At 45.1% G+C, this 22,996-nt stretch overlaps 1 protein-coding gene across 3 annotated transcripts in view; it reads left to right on the top strand.

Moving 5' to 3' along the window:
* The window catches only part of LOC143026310 (CYFIP-related Rac1 interactor B), a 121,278-nt gene that overhangs the window by 89,086 nt on the left and 9,196 nt on the right, over positions 1 to 22,996 (top strand). For all 3 annotated transcript variants that reach the window (XM_076186476.1, XM_076186478.1, XM_076186477.1), the window contains exons 4-5: positions 20,568 to 20,670; positions 21,534 to 21,670. In XM_076186476.1, coding sequence (XP_076042591.1) covers positions 20,568 to 20,670; positions 21,534 to 21,670 — 240 coding nt within the window. The remainder of the gene's footprint in view (positions 1 to 20,567; positions 20,671 to 21,533; positions 21,671 to 22,996) is intronic.

The following is a 22,996-nucleotide window of genomic DNA, read 5'->3' on the forward strand; positions in this document are numbered from 1 at the left end:
CAGATTCATTTTTTAAGATCCTGGTTCTCTCAAGACGTTATTTCAGATCCTCTTCTAGTGGTGATGTAATATGCTTTAGTGGTTGGCTTGAATGAATGACTGGGCTTGTGTCTTGGATATCGCAGTTTGTCTATCTGATATTGTTGGCTGCCTTTAAAGGAAAGAAGAAGCCGCATTTTTACCTCCATTTGTGGTCGAAAGAGAGAAACTGCACACGTCTTTGTACATGCATTTGCTCTCTCCAGCAGAATCTGTGACGATGGAAAGCTGGTGTGCCAGAACTTGTTTGGACCTAAAGAGTCGACCCCGTTAAGTCGGCAGTGTTGTCGTACTTTGCATTGAAAGGGGGTGGGGTGCATCCCCAGTCAATAGCAGCAGTAGGAAATGTCGACAACAAAGCCGGCGCTGACGCGCGTCCTCCTCTCGTCAGTTGGCGGGAAAACAATAAAAAATAATAAGCTGCTGAAAGTTAATTGGTTGGGAGATTATTCGGAGAAAGGTAGAAGTGCTTCGCCCTGGTTTTTACCAGCGGGGCCTGCGTGCCTGTCGACTATACGTTCGAAATTCCATCGGGGTGGGTGGGTGGGATTGTGGATTTATTTTACCTTCTGTTTTGATAACATCCTGTAATTATATTTAAAACGTACAATCGCTCATGGTCCTTTTATTTTCACACAAGGATATACATTATATATCAGATTTCTGTAGTTGGATAATTGTCATGAAACTGGAAGATGCATAAAGCGGTACAAAAACTGGCTATGATAAGATAATACACATTTTACACAAGGGAGGGTTTTTCTCTTATCTGAACGAAATCGCTTGGCGACAGCTTGAATAATTAAAGGAAAACACAATGAAAAGGTCATATGACTAAATTTCCCGTGAGGGCCAAAATAGATATAGTTCGTATAACATGGTACTCTTAACGATGGTGGAGCTTTTGTGGGATGGGGAATGGACAAATCCGTCAACGAGTGATAGTTGCCGCCGCGTGGGTTTTCACCGTTTTCGTTGGCAGGCGAGCCAAATGACGAGGACTAGTATGTTGCTTTTCATCAGTGAATACCTAGTGTATACCATGATGGTGTAGTGAAGTATGTATCCTGTGCTTCGATAGAAAATATATATACTGAATCAGTTATGTGAGCGGAAGAGAAAGAAAAACATGATGAAATAAATGCACTGTTGCCAGTACCCAGCCCTGGGGGCCCGCGCGCGCGCACACACACACACACACACACACACACACACACACACACACACACACACACACACACACACACACACACACACACACACACACACACACACACACACACACACTCGTAAATGCTTGTTTGTGTATTTTATGCTGTTTGTATATGTAGATTGGCTCCGTCTACACGCAACAGAAGTTTGTTTACAGGGTATGCAGCATAATACAAAAACAGCCCACAATCAACCCTGTTATAGTTACGGAGAGGGCGGAAGAGAGATGAATGAAATAGCCTGGCGGCAGACGGAATTAAATAGAGTCCCGCGAGGGAATGAATGAGTGGTTGAAGTTCACAAGCAAACACGTGGGTGTCGTAAGTGCCAAACTGCGGACCGACCGACCCTGGCACAGAGGCCGAAGGCAATTTTGGTCGTGACTGACAGCTGGAGAGGGCGCCGAAGGAGGAAGTGCAGAGCGGCACGAGAGAGACGCATAAAGGAATCACAGCGTTGCTAGTGGACGGAGAGTGATAAGGAGGTGATAGCCGTGTTACGTTGGGAGCTAACGGAGAGGGTTACCTGCTGGTTGAGGAAGGCGATGAAAAGGTGGTGTAAGGTGGAAGATATCCGTAGAATGCTATGCGCTCTACACTGTGCACAGCGGGGGGAATATTAATCACTTTACTGTTTGTTTCCCTAACTACCTCGGGAAAGGGTAACAGAGTGGCGAGTTGGCCAGTCTCTGTATCAATAGCGGTGGGGGATGATTGGAACGCTCTTGTTTAGCTTGGCTGCAGTCCTCTTGGTTTGGGAGAAGAGGGCCATCAGGATGATTTGACCGAGGAATGGACGAGTGACAGAAGAAAACAAGGTATGGTTCTTCTCCTGTGATGTACTTATTTCACCAGTGATCCACCGCATCGTCCGGGTGGTCAGCCCAGGGCTGAATAAAATCGCCCAGCGACACAGCACAAAATATCTGTGGTATACCGCTGGGTGAAGGATTTGGTCATAAAAACCTGTACGCGTTTAAAACGAGAGGACGATCTAATCCACAGAACATATCCGTCCGAACATCAAACATTCCGAGTGACCGCAGGAGTAAAGGGAGATAAACAAAACTTGTAGAGTGGATTCGTGTTGCCTCAGGGTGGAGTTGGACGTCAGGGAGGAGTAGCAGGGGTGTATGGAGGATGAGGTGGAGGCCGTGTTTTTGAAGTGAAGAATCCAATGCGCGCGTAAACATACAGTTAGTAAACAAAGAACGGTGGAGGTGAGTGTGGGACGAGAGGGGGATGTATGTATGCTTATCGCGGCATTGTTTTGGAGGACGGAGAAATACAGTATACGTAAACACATACACGTGCGCGCGCACGCACACACACACACACTCGGGGGCGCGGTTGGTAGAGTCCCAGACTGTCAGTACTGCGGTGCCGGCTGTACCTGGTTCGAATCCTGCCCAGGGCTGAAATTATTTCAGTATCGCTGCGCTTCGAGTCGTTACTCCAACTCTCGTGGGCGGGGAGTTGAGTGTGTGTGTGCGTGTAAGGTCATAGCATTACCCGCAGATCGGTCATACGAACTCTGAGCTCTCTTCCGGGAGGGAAATAGCTGTCGATCACGAGTCCAACACGTGATCCAAAGACCAAGGTGAATCACACACACACACACACACACATACACATTCTCTCTCGATGGGGTGATGGTAACGCTCTTGACCGCTAATTCAAGTTCGAGCCTCGCCCAGGGCTGAAAATTTCACCATCGGTGCACTGTGAGCCGGCACTCCAACTCTGGTGGGGAAAGGATTGTCTGTGTGTTCGTGTAAGGTCACAGCATTACCTATAGATCGGGTCATATATGAGCTCATCTGGAAGGGTAATAGCTGTCGGTCACGAGTTCAACATGTGGTCCGAGACCTTAGTGAATCACATACAGGGGGACAGATAGAGAGATTGAGAGAGGGACATAAATATACATCAACATGCGTGGACACTTGAAACGCGCTCGCCCATTAAAAAGAATAATACCAACAGAACACATTTTTTTCTCGGTAACTAACTCTCAGTGTGGTATAAAGCTGTACCCCCGATTTTACTAAGATATATATGTAGATAAATGAATGTATAGTTAAATGAGTAAAGGTATTGATAAAATAAAAAAATAGCATAATCCGAGCTGTTTTGAGTTATCACTCAAAATAGGCCTTATTTAAGATAATAATAACAATGACTAGGGATGTCACCGAAATCCCCTCAAAATATCAACTGAATAAAAATGCAGTCAGTACCCCATACGGAGAGAGAGAGAGAGAGAGGTGTGGGGGGAAAGAAGAAGAGTTGTGAATGTATCTTGAGGAGATAACGAGAGAGATCACAATCTGTGATAGCGGCCGCTTCAACTTCGAATTACTTTGTGATCCAATTATGTTGGCCCGAGACACTGCTCATAACTAGGTAAGCCATACCCCCCCCCCCTCCACCAATGATCCTTAAAATTGTGTAAAGAGGGTCTGAGGAGGGGAGCCAAGAAGGGAGTTCTCCCGCCGCTGCTGCTGCCGCCCAGACTGCATGAGCTCGATTTTGGCGGGAACGAAAGGCGGGTTGCTTGGATTGGGAGAAATATTTTTAAAAGATTGGACCTTTGGACATCTTTTGACCGGAGTTTTTGGGGAATGTTGTTCCGGATAATGCCAGACACATTTATTCGGCTGACCTGGCAAGTTCCGACCGAACTTGGGTCATTTGGTAGGGTCATGCATATGTAATGACCTCTCTTAATAGAACCAAAGTGGATCTTAGTTTTTACACGCTTTCGTAAGTTAGAATTCTAGATGGTCAAGACCAACTGCTCTAGGATGGCAAGGATGATATTAGAAGAGTAAAATAAATGATCGAACTTTTATTGTATGAGTGGTCGATTTGTATAGATGTGATTGTGGCGGCTGCAGTTTTATGAAATTCCTTGTCGCAGTTATTGTTGGGGGAGGTTTCAGAGTCGTCAGTATGTGGCCTTGTGGGAAATCGTGTCGATTCGAGTGATATGTGCCGCCGGCCGTAGTGACCAAGAGATAGTAAAGGTCGTGATGCACATGGAGAGTGAATCTAGTGATAGTTGTGCGTGTGGAATGCTTGGAAGCGTGCTGGTGCATAAGTTGAGGTAACGTAGGTCTTGCGTCCCCCCCCCCCCACACGTCCCTCTCACTGAATTGGATATGTAGGACGATTGTGTCTGCGGCAAATCGAGGACCGGGTGTCCCCGTGGGGTGCCGGGGGGTCGGGGGATGGGAGGAAGTGAGTAGAGGGCGTTAGTCTGCGGTAGACGCCCATGGGCGTGCGCGGTAGACGCCAGCCTCCGGCGGGTAATGGGGGAGACAGAAAGGATGCCTTATGTGGGCGGACCGAGAGTTTTGTGGCACTCTACCCTAGAGTGCACTTGCTCGATGCGACATCGTCCTTGTAGCTGCTTGTGTCGTCTCGACATAGCTTTTATTCTAGTACGCCATGTATGTATGTGTGTGTCTATGTATGTGATTCACCATTCACCATTGTCTTGGATCACGTGTTGGACTCGTGATCGACAGCTATTTCCCTCCCAGAGGAGAGCTCAGACCTCGTATGACCGATCTATGGTTACTCCAACTCCCCGCCCACGAGAGTTGGAGTAACGACTCGCAGCGCAGCGATACTGAAATTATTTGAGCCCTGGGCGGGATTCTAACCCGGACTTCCGCAGTGGCAACCGGGAACTCTACCAGCCGCGCCATGAGTCGTGTGTGTGTGTTTACTTAATTGTATTTACCTAATTGTACTGTACAGGATAGGGTGCTCGTAAGGGCACAACTTCGTATCTCCAATCACCAAACATTGCTTTGTGTTGTCCACTCGGGTTGTTTCTACTTTTTCCACAAAGTAATGCACGCTTGCGGGAAATTGCAGTTTTTAATGTCCATCTTTTTTATTTTATTTTTTCTCCTCTTGATAATCTTTCTCCTCATACTAATAAACCGTCTTTGCCCATACTTTTCATAGTTTTATAAACAAGAACCATGTCTCCTCTCTCTCTTTATTCTTCCAGTGTGGGTAATCTCAGCTTGTTTAATCTCTCCCCGCACGGTCTATCCGCTTACCTGATGATCATTTTATTTACCTACCCTTTGTTTTATCATATGCTTTTTGTGTTGATGACACTACGACTACGTATTCCAATTTGGGTTGGATTTTTTTTTCTCCATCATATTATTGTAAACAAATTCTTCTCTTATGTTCAGTAGTTTATATGCCTCCTCCGTTATCTTAGTAACAAGATATTCGGGTGAGAAATGGTCCATAAGCAAGACTCGGGTCACCTTTTCTCCTATGTCTCAGTAACAATGTTAATGCATAACTCCATGGTGGCCCTCTCCTACTTCTACCCATTTCCCCAAAATATTGCTTATCTTGAACATTAAAATGTACTTTACACGCCTCATGTGCATGTGTCGTGTGTATGCGCGCGCGTGTGTGTCTGTGCGTGCATACAAGCACTCTACGCGCGCGTTGGCCTGTATGTATAGTTTACGACAAAATCTTTTTCACCCCTCGCAGATCGTTCTGCTTTAACATAGACTTGCAAATGTAGACGAACCTCCGGGCGCCGGGGCTGTCGAGGGGGGAAGGGATTTGCTTTGGTATACACTCCTGACGCCCACACCTGTGCGTCACGAGCTTAAAGGGTAGAGTTTGCTTAGGAGGAGGGTGGGTGAGGGGGGGGGGAGGCCATCAAAGGTCACTGTGCGGGTGTACTTGTGTCTCTGCACCAGGGTTTCCGTCCGGACAAGCTGCCTCTTAAACACTTTCCCCAGCCCGTTTAGCAACGGGGGCTCATTCAACTGAATAAAATCGCCCGACGGCAGACAGAGCAAAATTGTCATCAGGAACAATTGAAAGGGTTAATCGGGTTGCTGTGATTCAATCATCCCTTCATGGCTGAGTCTGGTTTTCTTCGGTTGAATAAAATCGTCCCAGGCTCCTTTCACACGTATCGACTTTTCGCCGTTCGCCGTCCACGACACGACGCCGTGCTCTCAAACAACTATGGGTGTCGACGTTTTCACATGTCACGAACACGTGTGGAAGCGTCCATAGACACTTATGGTTATTTGAGAGCACGACGTCGTGTCGTGGACGGCGCACGACGAAAAGTCGATACGTGTGAAACGAGGCTGGGGGTTGCCCAGGTAAGGAACATATTTATATTGAGTGCGAGACACAGATAAACTTTAAACCTCTACGTGAAACTTAATTATTGTTAATAAACATAAACCAAAATTAAATGATTGTTGATGAATATAAAATAATTGAATTTTTTTTCCAAGTGTTTACTCTGAATACACAATTAAAACGACTTCTTGGTTTTCTTCCTGGCATCTTTCTTTCCATGCTTACTGCCGCCATGCAGTTTCTTTCATCATTTCACGAACGAAGGATTTGGTGACAAATATAACCATAGAAATATTATTATAAGATAAAATTATGTATTTATTTAATATTTGTATTTAGTCAATAATGATAAATGATAAAGCTTATTTAAATTAAAACTATTTGGGGTAACATAGACTGGCGTGCTTCGTGATTGAGGTATGGGGTTGCTGGATTCCATAAACACGAATGAAAAAATACCTAATAAAAGTGCAGCTAGTGTTAATTTGTTACAGCTCTGGTGCGCTCCACGTGTTACAGGATTGAATGCGAGCTGGATGTTGCATTGTTGTCTGTATAACATGTATTTTTCTTTCTTATTTTTTCTTTATTCTTGCCTCTATAAGGTGACACATATTTTTCTTGTATCGAATGTAAACATGTTTACGTTTCGTGAGAATTCGCACCCTGACATTTTGTGCTCGTGTTTGCAACATGATTTGAGTTTTGCTCGATACACGCGCTCGTGTAAGCCTACTCTTCGCGCATGCGCACTGGAGTCTTCTCGATTTAAATCACACGACGGTTATGTTTCCTTCGTGAATGGAGCAAGTGTGGGAAGCAAACTACATCTCTACCAGCTGCTATGGATAATTTTACAGCTGGTACCATTGCTGCTAGTCGAAAAGATAATTAGGTTGAAACTAAAATTTATACAAACCCACCAGAGTAAGGGAAACTACAAAGGAGGAAAAGCGCTAGATGAGACTTAAAAAACGCCAGATATACAGTAAACATTATGACTTTTAACCGACAAAATATTTTATAACCGCTAGATTTAGCGGGAAAGTTGCTAAATTGGCAACGCTGACTGGAGCTCTTTAAGGACCGCCTTATCTGACTGACTGTCGTCTCAGCTACAGACCGGTGCATCACAGCTTCGTTAGACACGCGCGCGCACACACACACACACACACACACACACACACACACACACACACACACACACACACACACTCACTCACATATCTACAGTATGTCAAACATGTTCCATACAGATATGTCAGTTCTTGGAATAGAAGTTAGTGAAGCCCAAGTTGAGTCCATAAACGAATGCAAAAGTAGTTATGGTAGTTGGAGAGTGAGAGACGGGGTCCCGCGAGTGCTGCTCCTTTCCTGTATATTACAATTACATGAAAACGCACACACACGCACACACACTCACACACACACACACACACACACACACACACACACACAGCCGGGCTCTTTGTTCGGTGGTTAGCTTTTCAGCCTCCCACGCTAGAGGTCCCGAGTTTGCTTCTCCTCGCTCCCGGCTTGAATAGCTTTCAGTGATATTGCAACCCGTTACTATTTCCCCTGAGCAATGGTGATGGTGGCGTGTGTGTTTGTTTGTTGATCATATTACTCAGAGTTTGGGTAAAATGATTAGCGAATATCTGGTAAGTATGCTGTTGATCAACCTACGACCCAAGACCCCCCACCCCCATCCCACCCCGACTCGAATGCGCGCGATCAGAGAGACAGCGGGGATGAAATTAGCTGTAATGGCACAGATGTAGAGAAACCGGGATAAAGATGCACAGCGGAATGCTAACACAGGGCATGCGCACTATGCTGCTAGCAGGGCCTTTGTCGAACCTTGATGTTTGAGGGGGGGGGGGTCGCCTAAGAGTGGGTGCCGCGGTGTTCGGTGTGGTAAGGGGGGGGGTTGTGAGGGGGTGGGTGTGCATTGGGGACGAGGGGGGAGTTGGGAGCCGAATTTGTAGAGCGGGGTGATACGGCAGGCGCGCACATGTGTATTTACCTATATTATACGGGAAGAGAGCTATGCTCGTAGTGACCCGTGTTTGTGTCTCGCAACATCTAGTTTATTAAATTCTTGTATAGTTTTTGCACTCACTGTTGCCTCATCCAGTTTTTTGTTCCAGATATCCACCACTCTGTGTGGGAAACTATTCTTTTTCGTATCTCTTCTATAACTATCCTTTTTGAGTTTCTTTTCATGTCCTCTTGTCTTTCTTTTATCCCACTTTAATAAATCTTCTCTATCGAGGACTTCCATCTGTAAATGACCAGTAGATCTCCTCTTTCTCTTTGTTCCAGGGTTGTGTGTGTGTGTGTGTGCGCGCGCGCGCGCGTAAATAATCGTATTATATTTGTATTGCATTAGGCTTGACTATAGATTCGTATTTTATTTTATATAATTTATCTCTAAGGATATTTCACAGGTTGATGCATTTGCACTCAATTTTGTTTCTTGATGCACTTTTTTCTTTCTTTGTTGTGGATTTACCTATGCATGTGAAAGAGAGAGAGAGAGAGAGAGAGAGAGACTCGCAATATACGAGTATATGGACGAACAGTCTGTTCGAGCAGGATTGCCTAAGTCCTCATCCTCAAACCATGACGCAAACGACATCGCCAAAAGTGATTGAAATCGTCTGCATCTAGTAACTCTTTCCTCAAGGTTCACTGACTAGAAGCCCGCAACCCCACAAGAGCCGCCAACGGTCCCTGACCCGTTCCACAGTTCTCTTTGGGAAGAAACTTTGGAGTGTTGTTTGCGTTGTATTAATGTATTGTGGAAATCGTCTAGTGTTGGGTAAAATGATACGTCTCGAAACCGCTAACCTATCGAATGGGTTAAACTTGCTTTTGAAAAGGGCTAAGTTTTCATAACAATCTTAAGTAATTCAAAGAGGGTAATTGAATAGATAAAGGGAATAAATTATGAATTTATAACAAACATTGGGTCATTGTTGCTCGTGAATTATTGTGTTCGGGGTCTAGTGAGGTTTTACGTGACTACTGAATGAAGGAGGAAATATGATGAAGATCACTGGATTCAACGAATGTTCCCATGACGGCCGCGTCGTCGGAACTTTGTTGTTTGAATTTTCATTCATCAGCTCAAATTTCTGTATGTCCATTTTGAGATTTTGAAATAGATGGAACTGCTAGTAAAAACTGACAGCAGCTACTTCCTCAACAAATATACATGTTCCTTTCCCACAAACCTGGCATGATCATGCTGTTCACCATTTCTGTTGATTCCAGAAAAATAGGAATATAAAGAAAATAAATTCGCTGAAGCAGCAAGCGACCTCTTTACTATAATAACGATTCAGATGATGAACTGATAAAATGTGAAATTAATAATCGAACGATATATGAATATACAGTATGACTTGATAACGTGAAGTAGAAGATGTGACGAGGCGCGTTTAGAGGGCGGAGGCGTCGTCGTCGGGGCAACGGTAGCGAGACTCCAAGTAACGGTTTCATTATCAACATTATCATTGTTTTTTATTATCAATGTTACTAATAATATTATTATGATGATTATTATGGTTGTCTCGTATGTTATCTCATAAGGAGGAATAAGGGCGTACAGCAATACATTATTATCAGTATTATTACTGATATTATTATTATTACCGGCCAGTAATGTGCAAGAGGTAGGTGCTTTGGGCTGGAAATTGGGCACTTCCCTCTTTTGTATTATTCGTGTGTGTATAAACTGTGCAACACCATTTTCCACATTATAATTTCTGATGGTAAGAAAATGGAAAAAACCTGTGAGAAATAATTTATTAATTCTTATATATCTTTATGAAGGGCACCTTTGGGGCACAGGGCAAAGGGGCAGGTGCTCGGGCACCCCCAGCACCCACCCTCTGCACGGGCCTGTTACCGGCATTATTATTATTATATATTATTATAAATTAGTAGTAGTAGATAGTATTTAACAGTTAATTTATTTATCTTAAAAATGGGAGGGCAGTGCGAGCCTGTATTTGAAGGTGTTGCGAAAGAATTGGTCTGGTTCCGCCGAAGTAGGGCCATTAGTTTTCTAATGCCGAGATATCAAGTTGTTGAGTCATATATGCCAACAAAGTTTATTGAAGCTGCCAAACAGCCTAGATGAGTTATGCGTGAGTGTGGCTTATGATGCTCTATCAAAGTTGAATGTAGTTGTTTTTGTGCTTGTTGTAGCATGTTCTTTGTAATAGAGTAAGAACGCGCCTGTCCAAGTTGTCTTCGGAGGTAACGAAGTTTCAGCACTTTGCAGCTTCGATTCTTGTCGTGGTGCCAGGAGTCATCATATGGCGATTTTTTTTATCTAGACCAGAAAGAAGAATCATGCTACTAGCATCGCAGTGAATTTATTAGTGGACAGGGAGAGAAGGTATAAAAGCCAAAAGCAACATAAAATCTGGTTTCAAATCGATTGGTCGTGCCGAAAGGAAGCGAAAGGGAGGCTGACAGTGGAAGGAGGAGGGTGCGTTCCGAGTAGCTTTGAAAGGACGATGCTGATTGGCCAGCGCTTTCCGAGGGGAGCTGCAAGGGCGGTGTTGATTGGTTTATTGTCCGGCCGACTTGACCATATTTGGAAGTAAGGAAGCAAGTTTTGTGTGTGTGTATACGTGTGTATGTGCGTGCGTTTGCGTGAAAATGAGTTGCTTAGTAGTGAATTTAACCTCTTCTTCATTCTTACGGTAACCCTCAAATGGAGAGGGTCCTACTGCATCCATTTCCCCTGCGGCATCTAAACATTTGTTATTTTCGTATTCCATCTCCACTCGACCCCTCGTTTGTATAGTATGAGTGTTGTCTTACATATATGTTATGTATTTATTCAATATATCGTCAATTATTCCATTCTACTGAAGACATTCCTCTAAGAATGAACTTGTTCCCCACAGCTACAACCATCTCCAGTGCTGTTAAGACAACCGCAATGACGGCAATTCCCTCAGTGTCTGTTGTGAAGGACAACGTCAAAACTAGCACATGAAACCAACCTTATTACATTTGCAGACCCCGGTACAACTTCTCAAACATTTCCGGAAAGAGAGACACAAAACATTTTCCCCCTAATGGTCATTTACACCGTGTAGTTGGTCATATCCATCACAAACTAATGCCTAAAACATGCAAAATCCTTCCCACCACTGACCACTTGAAACTACCACCATGCCCATGAGTTCCACCATAGACAGATCTCTCACCATTAAGCAAAATATAATTAATTATTACTTTGAAACGCTTCCTTCCACAACCATCATGAAAAATATAACATACAGGTTTCACCGCACCGTAAAAAGAGTATATTCCTCGTAGTACAACGTTCTGGTGCCAGTGGTACAGTAGACTGCCTCGGAACAGGTGGCTTCCTCCCCTGCGAGGACCATCGCTCTCAGAAATATTGATTCGATGCCCGCACCACCGGCCCGGGGAGACCCTACGAGTCTGGCGCGCGGGAAGGCAGATGAGCACTCCCAACACCAGCTAGGAACAGTAGTTGAACGATAACGATTAGGAAGAGGAAGGTAGGAAGAAGAAGAGATGGGCGTGGAGGAGTAGGGAGATGAGGGCGAGAAAGAAGAGGAGGAAGGGATGTGTGTGAAGGTTTAGGAGAAAATGAGAGTGAAGGTGAGAAGGAAGTATGTGAAAGAGTAGAAAGGTGATGAGGAAAAAAAGGTGGATGCGTAGGAGTAGGAAGGAGGGAGTGAAAAGGAAGAGGAAGAGTGAGAGCTGTGGAGGAAGAAGAGATGGACTTGGAGGACGAAGGATGTATGGGGTGAGGACCAGACGGAAGGTGAGGGTAAAGGCGACGTCGCGGCTGCCTTGGCGATCCTTATGGGTTGCATCGTCGGGGCGCGGGCAGAAGACGAAGTGATCAGTATGTGCGGGCGAGTAGGGGCGTGCAATGGCGCACTCCCCCCCCTCCTCCTCCTCCTGCGAGTAGTGGGCGTTTCCTTTGGCGGGGGTGGGGGGAGGGGGATGGGATGCACTTGCCTTGTGGCGTTCACCGAGTGAGTGACACAGCCAATACTCGATATCCTCTCCGTGAAGTCCAGCGGTAGTTGTTATTTGCGTCTTCCTGGTTGCTTTTTTGCTCTCTGCTCTCGTTCTCCCGTTTCAGTAAAATTATCTTTCCTTCCGTGTTTCTCGGATTTCTCCTTCGGTTCCTTCCATTACTTCATCAACTTTCCTCCGGCCCCCAATTCCTCCTCTTCGTTTCCGACTCCCTTCAACCCCCCCCCCTTCCTCCTCCTTTCCGTCTCCGTCATCCTTCTCGTATCTTCCTTCATCCTATTCCACCCTCTTTTTGTCCCTCCGGGTCCTCCTCCTACCTTCTGTCTCCCCTCCCGTTCTTCACACACTTTCTCCATTTCATCCCGTCGTCACTGCTTTTCGTCTCCCCTCCTCAACCCACCCCTCCCCCTCCCGTCCACACTGCTCCTCACTTGTCCTTCTCTCTCCTCTCTCCACCTCCAGTTCTTCCTTTCTTCTTCTTCCTTACCTTCCCATTTCCTCCTATTCCTTCTCTCTTTGCATCCTCTCCCTTTCACACCCCTGCAATCTCCCTTCACGTTTTTCCTTTTCTTTTCCCAATCATCTTTTCTTCTTCCTTTCCCTATGGTACTCCCTTCTCTACCCTTCCACTCTTTTCACTATCTCATTCACTTTGTTCGCCATTCTATTTTCTCCCTCACCCTCCTCCCGTCTTCTCCCTTCCTTCCTCTTCTTTTCGTTCCATGTCCCTTCTCCTTCCCACGTTTTTTTTATTCTCTTCCCTACTCTTATTTCCTCCTTGCCACTCTCCCTTACTTCCCATCCACCTTTCACACTCTCTCCTCTTCCCAGCCAGTGCTTCCCTGTCCCCCTTCCCACTCACCTTTTCCTCCCCTCCCCGCAGCAGGTGTACACACGCACACAACCCGACAGGCATGTGCAGCATTGTCTACGAGGTTAGGTAAGCGAGGAAGAGATGAGGAAGTAGAGGTGGCTGAGCTGGTAGAAGGGGGTAGCACTAGTGATAGTGAAGGTGACGGAAAAGGATACAGACAGAAGACCAAGTTTTGGTGACGTTAGGAGGACGAAGGAAAGATAAAAGTCGAAGGTGAGGGAGAGGGGAGAAGGCAGAGTAGGGAAGCGGACGAGGATACGGAGGGAGGGAGGGAGAATAGGGCTGAAGGGTAGAAGAATATCACGGAATTAACAGAATCATTCGATAGGGATGGGGCAGGAAGATATTCAAGCTAGAGGATAATGAAGCTGAAAGAGGAAGAGAGACTCATAGACAGGCAATGAAAGAAGTATATAACCGTTAAAAATATGGGGGCACTAGGACTAGTGTATATCACACGGGCCGAAAGGACTACACTTATTAAAGTTAACCTTTTAGAGATCAGTAGCATCCTCCAGGCTGAATAAGATCACCTGTCGTCAGTCAAAATAACATACGAGTCACTGATATTATACCCGCGTACACTTGGACTGTAATCTTGCATTGCTGTTCTAGAATTTCTGCTTCAAACTAATCTATGGTAGGTATGCTCATTCCATGAATTGTAAATTCAATTAACACACTGAAAATAATTTTTCATATCACTCAGAGGAAAATAATTTCTTGTTTATGATTCAACGTATTTTTAAGATATTCTTAAAACCGCACCAACAAGCCCACGTTTAAACGGTAGCGGAGATGTTGACCGTTCATTATTTCCACTTTAAATATTTAGTTTCACAACCGGAAATCATGATATCCTCTGGAATGCATTTGTGTGTTTACCTTCAGCATACTGTTTTTGTTAATTTGACCTAAAGTTTATCTCAGAAGAGCCCATGTTCCACTTTAAGCTTGTCATAACTGTCAACGACTTTCACTGAACCTTGTAGAGAAACTGCCTATTCCGTTAAAGATGATGTCACTGAGCCCAGCACGTATCACAGGACGAAAGTGAAATATTCTCGAGTAGAGACTCGAAGTCTGGGGCGGAGCATGCAAGTTTCTGGTTATTTATGAGGCAAAGTTTACACAGTACACTACTGAAGGATGTTGCACACACAGGATGCATCGTAATGGCTGCTCTCAAGGCATTGCTTTCCAAACATGTTGCTTAAAAGCCACTGTTTTGCAAGACGCTGGCTTGAATTCACGGGTAAGAAGACAGCGGCGGGAAGTAAATAGAAGTTCAAGGCTACCGTGGAGGTAGGAAGATAGCAGCACAGCTGCCGATGCTTACAGGAAGACGCTGCTTGTTAGTAAGCCGGTGGCGGGAAACTTTGCTAACTGACATCGCTTCTCTACTAGATCCTTACACGCATCCGCTTGCTTCTCCTAGTTTTACAATATTCTATATTATGTCCACAACTTATTTTAGTCTCATTCTCCCTCTGCCCCTCCTCTCCTTTCTCTCCCTCTCCCCCACTTTCCACTCCCATCTCTGCTTTCTCCTCTCTTCCCCTCCCTCTCCTCTCCTCTTCCTCTTCTTTATGTTTTTCTTGTTTTTCCTCCTGCTCCGCTCCCCATCGTACCTCTTCATCTTCTTTGTCTGTTTTCCTTCTTCCTCCCTCTCCGTATCCTCTCTTCCTCGTTTCCCCCCTCCCCTTCCCCTCTTTCTCCGCTTCCTCCTTTGACTCCCTCTCATATTTTCTTCCTCTATTTCGCCTTTACCTCTCTCGGCTCCGACTCCTTCCCTTCCTTGACTTTCTCTTCCAGTTTTTCCTCTTCCTCCTTTTGTTGTTCCTCCTCGGCCCTTTCGCCTCTTCTTTGCCCGATTCTTTTTTCCTCATCTCCCCCCGCTTCTCTTCCTCCTCCACCTCCTCCTGAAGTTCCCATTCCTCCTCTTCCTCCACCTCCACTTCGTCCTCCTCCCACTTTCTCCTATTGCCTTTCTCACTCATCCTCTTCGGTATCGTTGTCAGGATAGTTCACGCACGTCCCCCATCACCTCGACCAAGATATTCTTCCTTCCGCTCCCCCCCCCTCCCCCTCCCCCTTCCGCGTCCCGTGCCAGTGTTCCCTCTCCTGCCTGCAAGTTCCTCTTGTCGCTCTGACCTGGCGCGTACCTCTACGGCGTCCGTCGCATTTACCTTGATGTCTGCTTGGCCCCGAGGCCCTGTTGTCGTCGTCACCGCTCTTCGACCCCCCTCCCCACCTGTCGCGTGACACCTTCGCCGACTCATATACATTGGAAGTTAGTCACAGTCGCCCTGCCAGGTCCCATATCTTGGTGTCTCTATATCTCCACCCTCCCGCTCCGCTTTATCCTACGTCGTCGTCATTGGTTCCCGCTTGCGCCTTCGCACCAACCCCATGCCCATCCCTATCCCCATCCCTATCCCCACTCCCCCTGTGTGGCGGAGCGACCGTATCTCGTCCCCGCGTCTCCAGCTTCCAAGGCGCCCTTCCTTTCAACCCCCCCCCCCACCACCACCCACACCCGTCTCTCCTCTCTTTCAAGATCCGGGGTGCAGAAAGAGAGGCGGGAGCCGCTGGATAGAGAGGGCCGGGGAAAGAGAGCGATAAAAAAGAGGAAGAGCGGGCTTCCCAAAGAGAGAGAGGGTGGAGGAGAATATACTGGAGGCAGAGACCCGGTAGGACAGTGGAAGTGGACTAAACGTCAGGCTGGAAAGTATATACACCGTAGTGACATTCCCTTTACATGAAGGTCTACCATAAACACGTAAATACACCAGTTGCTTACTTTGACATTGATCTCCATTAAATGCCCAACAAATTATATAAAAATATGCAGGCACTGGAGAAGGTGCAAGGTTACTGAACTTGGGGACTAGTTTGCGATGCATTTACAGTGCAGGAACACAGGAGAGTTCGGAGAAGAGAGGAGATGAGAAAGGAAAGGAGTGGACGAAGATAAATGAGTGACAGCCGAAAAAAAGAAACATCGGCAGAGAAGAAAAGAATAATGATACCGAGAGACAGGAATGGAGGTGTCGGGAAAGGTAATAAGGAGACCTGCTTGCTGCTGAGAATGTTTTAAATGTTATATGTTGTGATATGTGCGTATAAGAAGGTGTACTACGTTTGTTCAGAAAAAAAGAAATAAAAAGCTCGGCAGTAGACAGTATAATTCTATAGTGTGAAACCGTAGGGTTGTTGAAAGGCTTTCGAACGAGATTTTGTGTTTGAGGGGAGTAATCCATTTGTGACGAGATTACATTAAGGGCCCGGGGGCTATCTATCGGACAAGGGCAACAATAGCATAGTGGTAAAATGGTCACGGCGCTCTACTGAAGGGGGGGTGGCAGCATTGTGTGTGTATTTGTGTTTGTGTGTGTGTGTGTGTATTTGTGTTTGTGTGTGTGTGTGCGTGTGCTTGCGGTAATGCGTGTATGAAAATATATATTCACTTTTATGTATAGTTACATTAAAAATAACGACTTCATCCACCATCACCATCACATCTACCTGTTATCACCACAACCGCTAGCACAGTCTTGTGGGTGTCCGTGTCTCGGTAACACAAACTAAGTATCCGCCGCCATTGTGAACTTCTCCATAGAGAGATGAATAGAAATTGACGGATTGATCGAGAGCGGAGCTGTGTGTATGTGCGTGCGCGTTTGTGCGTGTACAGATACATGATTCACCATGGTTCACCATGGTCTTGGATCACGTGTTGGACTCGTGATCGACAGCTATTATCCCGCCCGGGAGAGAGCTCAAAGCTCATGTAATACCGATCTGTTGGTAATGTTGTGACTACACGTACACACACACACACACCCAACTACCCGACCACGAGAGTTGGAGTAACGACTCACAGCGCAGCGATATTGAAATTATTTCAATCCTGGGTGGGATTCAAACCCGTACCACCGTAGTGGCAGCCGGGAACTCTACCACCGCGCCACCGAGTGCGTGCGTGCGCGTTTGTGTGTGTGTGCATGTGTGTGTACAAATACGTGTGTGTGTGTGTATTCTACTGGGAACTCACGGCTCCTTCCTCGAATCCCAATCAGCGATCTCTCTCATACACACACGCATGTACGCACACAAGAATTTTCCTTTCTTTGATAAAACTCGAGATTAAGAAAAGTAAAAATCGAAGTTGTGTATATATGTGTGTGTATGTTTACCTAATCGCATTATACAGGCTAAGAACTATCCTCCTGGGATTCCCTCTGCTTCCACCAGTCAAACCGTGCGTGTACGTTCGTTCGTTCGTGCACGTGTGTTTGTGGGAGGGAGGGGAAGGGTAGGCTGAAGAGGGGTGGGGTGTGCCCATGTGTTTATTTGGGGACATGCATACAGACGCTGGACATCAGAGAACGCAGGCGTTGAATACCCTGGGGAGTGGGGGGGGGGCACCGGGAGGTTCCCCCACCCCCCTGGGGTTTCTGTCAGAGGCTGCGGCAGCGCGTCGGCAAGCCTCAAGGGACAGGGATAAAGTAAATGAATAAGCCCTGCTCTGTTTAAAAGTGACTGGTGCTCGAAAACAGCTAATATTAGCAAGTTGGGTGTGTGTGCATGCGCGTTTGTGTGTGTCGTGTACCTTTGTATGTGTGTACATACAGCCGAATGTGTGGGCTCGTGTGTGTATGTGTATATGAGCTCGCGCGTGTGTGTATGTTTATTGCGTGGAGTTACATGTGTACATGCCAATAGAATGTATACAATTTTGCGCACGCTCGTGTGTATGTGCATGTGTGAATGTATGCTTGGTGTGAGAGTAACTTTAGTCAGTTTCCTTTCAGGATACATCTCCAGTCGTGATCTTGACTTGAGGAAAAAATTTAATGGAATGATAAATTCACGCTTAACTCTTCAAAATCACAGGATGCCAACAACAAAGCTGTGCTGTTTTGTCGTCCTTGAGCGGTCGCATTTGAAAAAAATCTATTGAAGGGCTATTGTGGCTCAACTGATGTATTGGGGTGTTTCGTTTATACGTATGGAATCAAGGTAGCTTTTTAGAAGTTTGGATCTCACAGGTTGTTGATGGCCTTGAACAAAGATACGAGTTATTTCATTTCCTGACATTTCGTAACAGAATACATTTTTCGAATTAAATAAATAATTCTCTTGATTTATATGATTAGTGTTCATTCGGACTAGTTATGGTCCGAATAAATACTAATCATATCACTCAAACCTTTATTCAATTGCTCGAGACGGACGACAATTGGCAAATATTATTGGAACAGTACACTTGTTGACAATAATTTCGTCTAGGTAGGATAATTTAAATCAAAAGATCTTTAACCAACTTTATCTGAAAATAAATTGTAGGCCCTATTATTTTTTTTACAGTAATGGTAAGTCATGACTAGTTTTAAATCAACCAGAGAATGAAAAAGTTACCGTCTAAGCAAATAGAATGTTAAATATTTTGTTTGCTTTTCAAATATAATGAAACGCATTTCGCAACAAACATGTTTATATGAAGAAGCATATTCGTGTTACCCAAATATCCCCCCTCTTCTGCTTAGTTTAGCTCTTCTCCCGGTTCGTACCATGGTATGGTATTTTTCCGTGTGTATCACACTGCATTTATTAGCTTAAGATTATGTTTGTTGGTTTGGGCTCCAGTAATAAATTTGCGAGGGTGTGGATGGCTGTTTGTCCGCTCATGCGCTGAAGTCATGTACCCAATGCTTATGCATTATGGGAAAGTAAACTTTCCTGTATGTAGATGGTGGATATCAAAATTTAAATTGAAGGGGTGAGAAAAGGAGGAAGAAGAAGGTGGGGAAGGGGTTGGGGTGGCACAGATAATGATGAAAAGTGAGGAGGAGTCTGGGACGAGATGGAGGACTATCTGTGGTACAGCATGGAAGCAAACAGAGGGGAGACTGCCAATGAAAAGATATTTGAGAACGCGCACAGGGGTCCAGTGAGAGCGAGGATGCACTCCCAATGGAATTCGTGTATGCACGGGCAACTGGACTTCTGTACTGTACTGTATTGTACTCTGTGTGTGTGCGCGCGCGCGCCCGTGCGTGCACACTCACACACATCTTCGCCCCTCTTCGCAAGAATACGCACACCGCAACTAAAAAAAGAAAGAAAGCGTAGTTCGGCTATCTGCTGTTTTCGTGACCCCTCTACCTCGCCACTCCTTTGTCCGAAAATCTCCTTCACCTTGGTTGGTTCCTTTGCCTTCTCCAGCGGCGGATGTTAGACCCTCCTTTTCCCTCCCCCTCCGAGAGCTTCTTCGTCTTCGGAGAAGAGGATTCCGCTGGCAATCTGGAAAGCCGATGGGGTCACCAGTCGTTAGTGTTCGGATTGGCTCAAGCAAGTATGAACGGTTCTCTATTGGGTTCGTGGACCCCCTAAGATAGGGAACGTGGGTGGGGGCACAGTTTCACCAGGGGATAGGGGTTTGTCACAAACCTATTTTTTCTTGTTATTGTCTTGTCCGAGGTTTGTATCAATGATTATTCGGATCACACGAAGAATCGTCACCCCAGACTTCGACAGGGTGACAATTGTTCATGTGAGCCATCCTGGGTTTACGATTCTTCGTTTGTATAAGTTGATGACGGTAATCATAACGTTCATTCAACCTAACCTAATCTAACAAACCTAACATAACATAATCTAACGTAACCTAACCCAACCTAATCTAACATTTCTTCAGGTGGGATCTAATGGGGTGACGATTCTACATGTGGGCGTTCTGGGGTGACACTTCTTCATGTGCCTCGATTGTTCTGAGGGTGCTGAAGCACGTTTTAGGTTTATGGAGAATATGTTAAATGTGGTGTTAATTGGTATATTTGTCTGGATCTCGTGATAGACTCGTGATCAATGTCCTTTCGGATGAGACCTAAAAACTTGTGTATGGCTCGATGTATGGTCAGTGCTGTGACCTCACACACAATGTGTGCATGTATTTGTGATGCATGTGTTTAAGTGTGAGGTCAAGTTCTTTGCAGTGCTCATGGTTGCCACTTGTGATAGATAAATTGAGATGGATAGATAATGAAATAATACAAAAACTAGAATAATGAAATAATACAAAAACTAGAATAATGAAATAATACAAAAACTAGAATTATATCCTTGTGCTTCATTCTGGAGCTCCAGACTCAGAAACCATTGTCCTTTTCACACTATGTCGTGCAGGTGTGGCTGAGGAATGTAAAAGCCCCTAAATGGTAATCCTCCTCCTTTTTTCGCAGGCCATCAACGATTCAGGAGAGGAGTACCAGAAGAGAGCGTGGGAAGCAGTGACGCCACTTGTCCTCAAGCTGAAGCAGTTCTACCTGTTCTCTATACAGCTGGGTAGGTACTTGTGTCCTGGTGCAGCCCCTGCCATCTTCCTACTGATAGTGAGACCTATCAAGCCCATGACATTGGTGAATTCACCACATCCTCGAAGCCAGAGGGAGCAGTGGAGTGTGAAGACAGGAACATTGTGGTTATTGAGTCATTTGTTGAATGTGTTATTCACTGTCATAATAGCAGAGCAAGCCTGGTGACAGGATTGTGACACCAGTTATGATTGCAAGTACCACTTTCCCATGATATACTGATACAAAGATCAATCAGTCAATCAAGTTTGTTGCCCCTGTTCTCTCCTGCAGGAGACCTGTGGCCTCCAGGAAACTAACCATGGCCACTGGTTCATCCCACTCAATAAAGAGATTTGATTTGCTGTCTGGAAAAGGTGAATGTGGGATTGTATAGTGTAAAGTGTTCTGGTTTGTTTGGTGGTTGCATCATGGGAAATTGAAGACTGTTGCCAGGGTGATTCTGTGTTGGAACTGTCTTAATGCTGGAAGGTGACCAGGGCATAGGCATGCCAGTGCAATTTTTATTTATCTTCTGAATCATTTCCATGTTGGGTTGATTTCTGTGGAAATTTGATGAAGTATTGATGTATTGGATATATTGTGGGATACTGGGAGCAGGTTATTATAGACTTTTGAGTAAAATGCTGCTGGAGTTATTTTTATGTCACATTTATTGGGCTGCATTTGTGTAATGTGGTATGAGGGTTTGATGGCTATCACTCATGTGCTTATCTGTGGTAAGGATTGGTTTCTGTAGATGTGTTTTTGGTATTGCTTTAGTACAGTCAGTTTCATCCCATACTAACAGGTCCTCATGATGAACGGTGAATGAAATGTCAATTTTCCTTACAGAGAATATCATCCCTCGCATCCTGGAAGAACTTTGTGGCCCTGAATTGCCTCCCACACAACACCTCGAGACCCAGCAGGCACTTGTCAAACAGTTTGCGGAGATCATCGAGTTCACCCTAAAGTTTGATGAACTCAAGGTTAGCCCACATTACCATCAGTGCCCCTTTGCAACATAAGTTGAGACATATTGTATTTATGGAAGACATAAAAAAAGAAAAAAAAAAAGAATTATATACCAAAGGCAGGCACATAGCCAGTATTTGAAATTGGGGGGGGAGGGCACTTTATTTATTCATATATTTTTCTTATGTATATTTCTACTAGAAAGTCTTGTATGAATATGTAATCTTAAAAAAAAATCATCAACCCACTTTTGCACAATTGGAAGTGAGAAACTCTTATTAAGGAAAACCGTGTCAGTTGTAGCAAGCTGCTGACTCAAAAGCAATGTAGTGAGGCACAGCTTTTCCATAGGAGGGGTCAACAGCTGGAGCCAATTTACATCTACTGCTTGAGTATTTGGTGACACCCCTCCTCATCAACTGAAAAATTCATTATGAAGCAGATGGCTGTGTCATCCAGTCATCAGTTCATTGTTTTATGAGTTCATTGTGTATGAGATATACCTCATACACCCATAGCCTTCTTCATCCCATTCATCCATTCATTCTCAGTTTTCCTCATCAGTTCACTCCATCCACTTTTGGTATCCACACCCATTGCAAATCTTTCCTGATTCATTTTCTCCATATGCCCAAATTACTTCAGCACTCTCTTTTTGACTCAGTTGGACAGCTCTCTCCCCACCCCAATTGTCTACCTCACCTCCATATTTTTCATTCTCTCCATTCTTATAACACATTATATTTCTAAAGCACCTCACCTCAGAAAAGTCAGTTTCTTTCTTTGCCTCTTATATTTAAAGTTTCTTCTCCAAATAGTACCATAGGTACAGTGAATCCATACATTTTTCTCTGCATTCATCCTCGGATACCCATTTCTCATAACACTTTTTATTCTGCCCCTGACATGTATTTGCTTCCTTTATTCTGATTCATCTCTACACACCCCCATTCACCTGCTACATAAAACTCCATTTCCTCAAGCCTTTCACCCTCTTCACATATATTCAACCTACCCCATTTTACCACTGTACTTTTGGTGAGTGGAGAATGGTTGTATATAGATGATGCTGTGATGCATGGAAGGGAGTGGGTGGGGGATGGGAGGGGTGAGGGAGTATGTGTGAAAAATATTTTGATGCAGCTCAAAGGGATTTCTCCCCTTCTTCTCTTTTTCTTCATGAGGGGACAGAGTGGGGGGGTAGCCGATTAAATGAAGTGACTTTGCTGTGGATGTGCTGTGTCTTGCTACATTGCTTCTGACCCAGGGCAGTGGGCAAGATGCAGGGATGACCCATCATCCAGGATGAGCCAAGAAAAGAGGGAGGAGGGGTGGTGAAT

Source organism: Oratosquilla oratoria, chromosome 6, assembly GCF_046742065.1.
Source record: "Oratosquilla oratoria isolate Oo_2021 chromosome 6, ASM4674206v1, whole genome shotgun sequence".
Lineage (NCBI taxonomy): Eukaryota > Metazoa > Arthropoda > Malacostraca > Stomatopoda > Squillidae > Oratosquilla > Oratosquilla oratoria.